The sequence below is a fragment of the Psammomys obesus genome, unplaced genomic scaffold (assembly GCF_907164565.1).
Source record: "Psammomys obesus unplaced genomic scaffold, mPsaObe1.curated_primary_1811, whole genome shotgun sequence".
In the NCBI taxonomy this organism is placed as follows: domain Eukaryota; kingdom Metazoa; phylum Chordata; class Mammalia; order Rodentia; family Muridae; genus Psammomys; species Psammomys obesus.
The window spans coordinates 22,045,908-22,055,373 of NW_026596079.1; the positions used below are offsets into that span (position 1 = coordinate 22,045,908).

The 9,466-nt window shown below is 39.6% G+C and overlaps 1 protein-coding gene across 6 annotated transcripts in view; it reads left to right on the forward strand.

Annotated features, from left to right (window-relative positions):
• Enpp2 (ectonucleotide pyrophosphatase/phosphodiesterase 2) overlaps nucleotides 1-7,172 on the forward strand; it is a 126,866-nt gene extending 119,694 nt beyond the window's left edge. For all 6 annotated transcript variants that reach the window (XM_055626396.1, XM_055626397.1, XM_055626392.1 and 3 more), the window contains 2 exons: nucleotides 989-1,145; nucleotides 6,562-7,172. In XM_055626396.1, the coding sequence (XP_055482371.1) occupies nucleotides 989-1,145; nucleotides 6,562-6,732 (328 nt within the window). In that variant the 3' untranslated portion in view covers nucleotides 6,733-7,172. The remainder of the gene's footprint in view (nucleotides 1-988; nucleotides 1,146-6,561) is intronic.
• Nucleotides 7,173-9,466: the final 2,294 nt, after the last annotated feature.

A 9,466-nucleotide genomic window follows, 5' to 3' on the forward strand; every position in this document is an offset into this window, starting at 1 on the left:
GAAAGAAAGAAAGAAAGAAAGAAAGAAAGAAAGAAAGAAAGAAAGAATTGCATACAGATTTTGGTTGAATCCTATTATCTTTCTCTTATCTCTCCCTTTCACACTACTGGGAGTAGCAGTAGATAGCGTAAACACTGCTTACAAGGAATATGTAGCCTCGTGTATTTTTATGTGCACAAATAATCAGAAATAAGCACAGAGCATACAAATAATATAGCTAGTTATTGGATAAAATGCTTTTTTGAAACACACGTAATTAATAGTATAGAAGTTAACTTCTTTTTCAGTAATTCAGTAGAAATTTTATCTTAATTACATGCTTACTGTTGGTCATTTTGGTACCCTTTAAGCAAAATTAAGTTCACTCATAATTTCAAGATTTAGGAAATGATTAACGACAGCAACCCCCGTGAGGGATTTAAATGTGCATACTTTGCTTTACTGAAGAAAGCTTATTTAACAGCACTGGGCTCGTCTCCTGATCCTGATTCTTTGTTACTGGTTTCCTTTGTATCAAGTTCAAGATCAGTGTAGACTAAAAGTGCTGGTATTTCTCTACACCCAGTGTCTTGTGATTCTCAGCCATTTCCTGTATCTATGAAAGTTATCTTTCTGAAACACAATATTGACACTCCGTAACTCCCAAACCTTCAATGGAATATTGCAACTTAAACCACAGTGCCCAAATTCTATATCCTGGAAATCATAAATCATCATGATTTGTCTCTTATTGACTTTTTCAGTTCTTTGTTCTATTTCACTAGTCTAGTCACTATTCACCGATTCCAACTCTTCAATCCAGCCACCTTATTTCCTTGGAATATCTTTTTCTTTCCACCAGGTAGAGGCCAGTAGACAGAGAGAACAACAACCATGTTTAAAGATCTATTAGTGGGCTAGCAGAGTGTCTTAGACAACAGTTATGAGAAAGTGTTTTTAGGAGAAAGTTTTGATGTGTCTTGTGATTGTCTCTCCTTTCCTGGTTCAGGTATGTGGAAGGCAGCTCTATTCCTGTCCCCACTCACTACTACAGCATCATCACCAGCTGCCTGGACTTCACTCAGCCTGCTGACAAGTGTGATGGTCCCCTCTCTGTGTCTTCTTTTATCCTTCCTCATCGACCTGACAATGATGAGAGTTGCAATGTGAGTTCAGAAACAAGGTCCTCCAGGTTGTGCTTTTATACTTTGTTTTGTTTCTTTTTTTAAATATTTTATTTTATTTTTATTAATTGCAGTTTATTCAATTTGTATGCCAGCTGTTGCTCCTCCCCTCTCCCTTCCCAATCCCATCCTCCCTCCCTCTTCTTCACCTATGCCCCTTCCCCAGGCCAATGACCTTAGCCTATCAGGTCTCATCAGGACTGGCTTCTTTGTCTTCCTCTGTGGACTGGTAAGGCTACACTGCCCTCAGGTGGAGGTGATCAAAGAGCCAGCTCATGAGTTCATGTCAGAGACAGTCACTGTTCCTATTATTGGGGAGCCTTCTTCGACACTGAGCTGCCATGGGCTACCTCTGTGCAGTTATCTCCATGCATGGTTCTTGGTTGGGGTATCAGTCTCAGAAAAGACCCCTGTGCCTAGATTTTTTGGTTCTGTTGCTCTTCAGCATAGAACCAGACTGTATTAGAGAACATTTGACTCACCTAACCAAATGGAAAGGGAAAATGACCCAAGTAAAACTTTATTGAATATATAGGGACCTGGTATTCTATAATAATAATAATAACTTTGTATTTCTCATTTTCTGTGTGCACATGTGTGCATATGTATGTGTATTTAATACAGTCCTATTTATATATCCAATTTTGACTAGTGATGCAATCCCCAAATGTTTTTACTTTCAGAAAAAGATGTACCAGAAAGGAAACAGTAAAATTTTGATAATAGTTGGGGTAGCATAAGAGTCCAAAGGAATTTAGTGGATTAATCTCTTCTTTTGTGGATGCTTGAAAATATTCATAGTAAAAACTTATAAAACACATACATGTAACAGTTACTAGTCAGGTCATCCATTGCTACTAGTTTTTGGAAGTGTAGCAGCCATACTATATTACAGAAGACTCCTGTATCGTTTATTCTCAAGTGAAGAGAGCTGGGAGGCAGAATGGCATAATGAAAAGGTCCTTGTAGGTGCTAAAAGATGGATCAGTGGTTATGAACATTGGTTGCTTTTCTAGAGGACCAGAGTTCAATTCCCAGCACCCACGTAATTGCTCACAACCATCTGAAACTTTAATCCCAGGGATTCCAGTGCCCTCTTCTGGCCTCTGTGGACACCGGACATACACATGGTACACAGCTATCCATGCAAGCAAGCAAAACATATTCATAAAATAAATAAAATGTATTAAACTTTTGAAAAGCCCTCGGCAGGAAGATAGGAGCCATGCTGTACATACAGAGTTAAACCTCAGGGACAAATCACACAGACTCTTCATATACCTTTATTGTGATGGAAACTCTTTGCTCCAAGTTTGATTCTAGAAGTAATAGCTAATATCCTTTTATTTCACTTAATAGAAGGAACAGGGATGGAATCTGTTGAATGGGATTGTTAGTCAATAAATGACACTCAAATCCCTGAATTGTATAAAGTGTTCTAGAAGAAAAAGCACTGTGTAGACATAGTCATAAGTTCCTAGGCAGACTTCCATATAAGGCTGCAAATAGAACATGAACAGAAATAACTACATTGAGAAGCAAAAGGCCATAACAATTGGTTCAGTCAAGAACATCATCTCCATAGGCAGTGTGACTCTTGAACGTGGAGTCAATTAAGGAATGAAAAGTTTAGGCCATGAGTGTTCAAAGCAAAATAAAGACTTTCAGAAAAATAGTAGAAATGTGAACTCTGGTGTAGGAAGCTTAGTTACATTCATCTAAAATACTGGATTTGATGGGAGATTATTTTTACACTTGATTTAAATCAAAAGGCTAAGAAGTGATGAGTGATGTTTTAGAATTGCTTTTAATCAAAAATTTAAACCTATAGTGATCATCATATTAATACTAGTTGCAGAGGTAGTTGTTACCATTCACTGAGTACGTGTTATGATCCAAGTATTGTTTAGGTTCTCTACATATATTGTTCCTGTCATCTGATCAGTCTGAAAAGTCCTGTTCTTTCTTCTGCCCTGTGTTAAGTGCTGAGGAACTTATATTTAATACAAGATGATGGTTAGTTGGTAGGATGGGGAACTTTACATTCCTCAGATAATTAGCAGATACTTTGGGAGTTTTTCTTATTGTGCAATTAGGTCATCAGGAAAAATGTTTCATCAAGAGCAACATTTTAGACTTTGCTTTAATGAGATAAATTAAGTTGGAGGAGGTTGAGCATGGTGTTCAAAAGGTATTGGCAAGATTCATAGGAGTGAGGTCATAGAATTTTACCTGAGGTGTGCTCTTAAAAAGGAGAGTGAAAGGCTGAAGCTTTGTGCTGAGAGGACTTCTGGATCCCTGAGTGTGGTTGGAAAGGAGGAGGAAGGGGTGGAGAGACTGACAGTGAGAGATAAGCTGCCACCAGTTTACTGCCTTGATTTCTTTTTTGTTTGTTTGTTTTGTCATTTTTTTGTTTTTGTTTTTGTGTGTTTGGTTTTGTGAAACAGGGTTTCTTTGTGAAATAGTACTGGCTGTTCTGTACTGGCTTAGTAGACCAGGTTGGCATTGAACTCACAGAGGTCCGCCTGCCTCTGCCTCCCCAGTGCTGGGATTAAAGGCATGTGCCACCATGCCCAGCCTGGCTTGATGTTTTGGTCATGGTTGCTCATAGGGGAATGTAATACTCTTGCAATATTGCTGTACTTCCCTTGAGAAAACCTCGGTTCTACTAAAAACCTGTTGAGAGGTAGATAAAACACAGATGAAATGAAATTCACAATTGCTCTGAATTTTAAAGATAAAGTAAAGGTTATGTAGACATTTATACATATGATAGGCTGCTTAAAGTACATCTCAAAGTTTCTTGGGAATCCTCCAGTCAGTGCAGAAATGTGGCAGTGGTGAGTTTGAAAGACTTGTCTGGCCAAATTTAATGGCCAGACAGTTCCCTAGGTGACACAAGTTTTTCACCCCAGGGGGAAAAATTCCATACCACTGTCCCCAGGCGTCTTCCTCTGCTCACCGGTTTCTGGACCTACAGGAAGTTTAGAAGACCTTTCAGAGAGCTCATGGCCAGTATGCTTCTTAATTAAGAATGCTCTGACCAAGAGAAACATCTCCTATTTGTTAAGTTTACTTTTAAAACTACAGACCTGTTTGGGGAAAAGTCAGGGAGAAAAGATAGAAGGAAAAATAAATACCTTTAGTTGTAGAGACAGTTCAGAGGTTAAGAGCACTGGTTGCCTTTTGAGAGTGCTGGGGTTCAAATCCCAGTACACACATGATAGCTAACAACTGTTTGTAATTCCAATTTCAGAGTTTCAGAAGCTTCTTCTGGCTTCTGTGGACACAGCACTCAGGTGGTGCTGAAGCACACATGCAGACAAAACACTCATACACATAAAAATAAAAAATAATAAATCAAACTCTAAAAAGAATGACTATAGCACAAAAATAATCATGGATTGTGTTTTTTGTTTCATTAATATTCTGTTATTCCTTGTAATGTATTTTCTTTCCTACTTACTTTGGTGTATATGAACTTATACATGAACTTTATTAGTTTTGTGTCTTGCACTTCCGTGTCAGTCAGTAATAACTTCCATAGATTGTCAGTGACTCAAGGCAAAATACATTTTCTTTACATGTACTGTATCTTAAATTGCCTTTGGACAAATTAGAGACAAGGTTTTAGCATGTGGGAAGCAGAAGAGAATTTTCCTGGCAATTCATGTCTCAAAGAAAGAAGTAGAAAGGGACAGATCTTCACCCTTGAATTCTTATTGTTCTAGCTTGCCATGATTTTGAATTAGAAAAACTTTTCCAACCCTGCTCACACATTCATATAACTGCATTTACAAAGGAAATATTATTGGACTCAATGACCATTGAAAAATCCAATAAAGGAGCAAAATGTGAAAATTCTTACAAAAATATAATTTCATGCTTACCCTGAGGGGGTCCTGACCCTTCAGGAGACCTCCTACTTTGTTAACTACATGATCGTGCTGAGGACTGGTTAGTAGCATTGTGGATAGTGCTAAATTTAGGTTTGACTTTACTGGGAGTTGCAGAAATCTTGGTTGGGTTAGGTAGCAGGTTGTGAAAGGCTTGAATCCTCTCTTCTGCCTGCAAAGCCATTTCTACACTTTGCCTGGAATGGCCAGGCAGGCATTGGTTTCCTGAACCAACAAGCTCAAGGTACACATTTAGACTTGGCACGAACTCCTGTCATTCCTGGTCCAGGTCAGTGTGGGTTGGAACTTTCTGAGAAAACCTCTGCAGGTTCCTGGGCCTCAGTGGCCAGTTCCCTGAGCTCACCAGTGGTCAAGAGTTAGGCAAGGGTGGGCCTGAACATTCCTGGTCATGGCCTGTTCAGCACCCATAACTTCTCTAAAAACTCTTGCTGGACATGCAGTTCAGAGGCATTGGGTAGTGATGCCTTTTGTGAAGTTTTTCCTGCCCTGGCTACTAATGAAGAGACACTACTGATCAATTCATAGGGTACTTGGATCTTACTACCCTCCCCCATATTCCCTCCATATTGAAATATTTTTGACATGTGAGGGTTACTTTAACTGAATTATCTTTTAGCTTCAAAATAGACATGAAACACATGGTTTTGTTGTTCTACATGCTTTTAGCCTGGAGTTGTTTTTTTGTTTGTTCGTTTGCATGTTTTTGTTTTGTTTTTGCCAATGAGGCCATTTTAAGACAGAGGGAGATTCCTTTCCTGTCTTTGGTAGTTTACTATATTACCTCATTTCCCCCTTCCTTCTTCCTCTCTTTTTAACTTTTTTCCTACCTCCCTGCAAGCAAGCATTAGTACCCATGTCAATCAATGAAGCTTTTGTGTGTTTGGGGGTTGGGGGTAGTCAGTAGCTTCAACCAAGTCACTGAAGCAAGGAAATCATGGACTAGCATTTCCAACTCCTACTTTTTGAGCCCCCAAGTGCCAAACGTATCAACTGACCTGTTTGCAACTCATTATCAGAGAGGAACACCCTGCCATCTCCTGGATGGTTGATGGATATGATGGGTCTTCTGAGCAGGCACCCACACTTAGTTTCCTGTGTTAGGCACCAGCTCCCTGCTTGTTCTGTAAGACAGAAGAGCACTCCAGGTGAAGGGTGTGCTGAGTGCAACCCTCTGTTTGGTAGCTGAGAAGAGAAACAAATGATGAGATTCTGCAGGCTCAACACTTTCTCCAATTCCGTTTTGTGTTCTGAGAACCTCGTGAGAACCTTTTCACGCCCTGTTCCTCATTTGCTTGGTGTGGCTTGACACTGTTGAAAATGTTTACAGGCAGATATTTGTGGTGCATTCCTGAGAGGAATTCAGGAGAGAGAGGAAGGTCAGGTGGGTGCATCGTGCTTTGGGTCTGTGTGCAGAAAGTGCGGAAAATGACCGTTTATATAACCTCATCTAGGAAAATCTGATTGCTTCGTTTCCCTTGCAGAGCTCTGAGGATGAGTCCAAATGGGTAGAAGAACTCATGAAGATGCACACGGCTCGGGTGCGGGACATTGAACATCTCACCGGTGTGGATTTCTACCGGAAGACTAGCCGTAGCTATTCGGAAATTCTGACCCTCAAGACATACCTGCACACGTATGAGAGCGAGATATAACTTTCTGGGCATGTGCAGTGTAGTCTTAGCAACTGGTGTATATTTTTATATTGTGTTTGTATTTATTAATTTGAAGCCAGGACATTAAAAAAAAACACTTAGTATTTTAATCCTGTACCAAATCTGACATTAAGCCTGAATGACTCTGCTATTTTTTTTTTTTTTCCTCTAATGCTTGATTTAGACAGAGTTGTGTTCTGGGTAGAGCTTATAGTGAACATTTCAGCTCATGATCCAAGGAGAAGCTTCTACATGGTGCTGCAGGTTGAATATTTGCATTGAGGAAATATTAATTTTCCAGTGCACAGTCACCGCGTCTAGTCCTGTTCTGTGTTGAAATGCTGATTTTGTAAAGTTGCATTCATCTGCTGTTAACTTTGACAGACATATTTAAGCCTTATAGACAAATCTTAAATATAATAAATCACTCATTCAGATTTTCCCTGGTTCCCTCTGGCCTTTGTTTTGTTTGTAAATCTGGGGGGTTTACCTCAGGGGTATGCACGCAGTGAGGGAAACATTCCTTGCACTGAGTCCTCTTCCCAGCTGCTTCCTTGATACTTAACTATAAAATGGCATAGGCACATACATATGGGAAATCGGAAGGGCAGAGAAAAAAATGAGCTAGGACGGGGAAAAATGTAGTTGTTATGTAAGTATTTCAAACTTTAGAAGAATAGTCTCTTTTGGTGGATTCAGTTCAAAGCTTTCAATAATAGACTTTTGTTTTATGGGTTTAGGGGTACAGTATTAGTTGGTTGAACATATACAAAACACTGTGTTCAAGTCCCAGACTTACAAAGATAAGAACTGTATTAAGCGATATCCTGTACAAAACATCCACCTAACTACTATAGAGAAGGTAAAGAGAAGAGGGTAAGTTGAGCTCTACATGTAAACATGTAACCAACTAACCAAGTTAGAGGCGAAAAATGCCAAAAGCAGGGCATTAATCACAGCACAGTGTCAGAAAGTGTGGACGGGGTGTGGGTAGTTTCAAAGCTCATAGTTTCCAAACACAAGCAGGCATTAAATGTTGTTAATCCTATCATGGAGAAAGATGAAATTGTCTGGCTAATAATATTGTTACATTTCCAATAATGGCCACTCGGTTTTGTTTTGTTCTTTAATTAAATAGAAGTATATAGCTTTATTTCCACTGTGGTGGTGATCACAGTTGGTCCTTTGATTGTTGGTGAAATGGTTTTTTAAATTTATTTCCAGTCCCATGATAATCACAATTGGATCTTTGGTAGATAAAATGGATTTTTAAATGTTTATAAATATTCTTTTAAAGCACATTCACTTAAGAAAGAAGAAATAGTGTCAGGTGAAAGAAAAGAAAAACAACATTACATCAAAAGGTGGCACATGAAAATTAGAGTTGATAGATAAACAGTGACATTTGAAAAGCAGGGCCACAAGCCTGCTTTAGAAGAAGTGATTACGGTCTTACCAAAAATTAGCCACATTTGCTGGGTACTAACTGTTGCAGGTGTGTCTCTGTTATTTTGTATGCCTTCTGTTGAAATACTGAAAAACAGGAACCCTAGAAAAGATGTTTATGGACAGGGAAAGAATGAGGTGTGAGTGGTAAATGGGCTTGGGGTTTGGGATAGAGAACAAGTATGGCAGAAATGAATCGGATCCATTTTGTATTCAGTCATTATGTAGTGAGCATCAAATGCCAGCACATACACAGGCCAGTAGTGACAAAGCCAATGAATAAAAGCATACATGGTTCCTGACCTCATGAAATTTATGTTTAAGTTAGAGAAAGGTGCTATTTAAAAGTGATAAAATTTAGTGACATACATGCAAGGGGAGTATCAAGAGAGTAGGTAGGAAATGAACTTGTAGACATGATTCTAGGCTAGGTTTAGGATATGAGGAGAGGTGACCTTGAGGAAAACAGACAAGAGAGAAATACTGATGGTAGGAAAAGTCTCAGATTTGTGACAGTCTGAAATAGGTGTCGCTGAGCACATGTGGTGGCACCTAGGTTGGCAGGGACCACGTCAGGTTCCAGAGGCCTTCTGCTAGGGCTTACAAGGTGTCTTGATCCCATTCACTGTGCACTGAAGAATAACTGACAAGTCTCATACAGGGTGTGATAAGACCTGACTTAAGATTTCTGTACACTGACCAAAGTAGGTCATAATCACATCATGTGTTCTGAATAGAAATCCACAGAAGAATAAACCCAGTGAAGGGGTCCACTTACGAGAGCCATGTTCATCTCCCCAGATTATCCCTGCAGGGAAGGAGGGGTAAATGTTCCTTTCAAAGAAGTTGTGAGCTTCTTGTGAGGACAGATTTCTGCATCACCTGAGAGTGAACCCAAGATGGGTTAAACCTGAGGCTCCTGGAGAGAGCAGGGTAAATTTACTTGATTCCCACTGCTCTATTTTTGTTCTTGGATCAAGGCTTTCTTTCTCATAAACAAACTTCATGCCCAGGGAGAACTCTACCCCTGTATATTTCAAGTAAGTGGCTTTGCAGATAAATACATGCCATTAATTGTGGGGTTATTTATGAAAGTCTCTGAATGGACAGGGACACTATTAAAAATGAGGTCTAGGAGACTATTTTAAGTTGGGATATATTTTTTAAAAAACACGCATGGACACCTTAGTCCATTCATGCTCTCACTGAGAGTGGCTAGTGAGTAGCCGCTAGCCGCTCACTACCATGGTGGTCCCACCCCAGCGGATGGGCTCAGAAACTGCCTCTC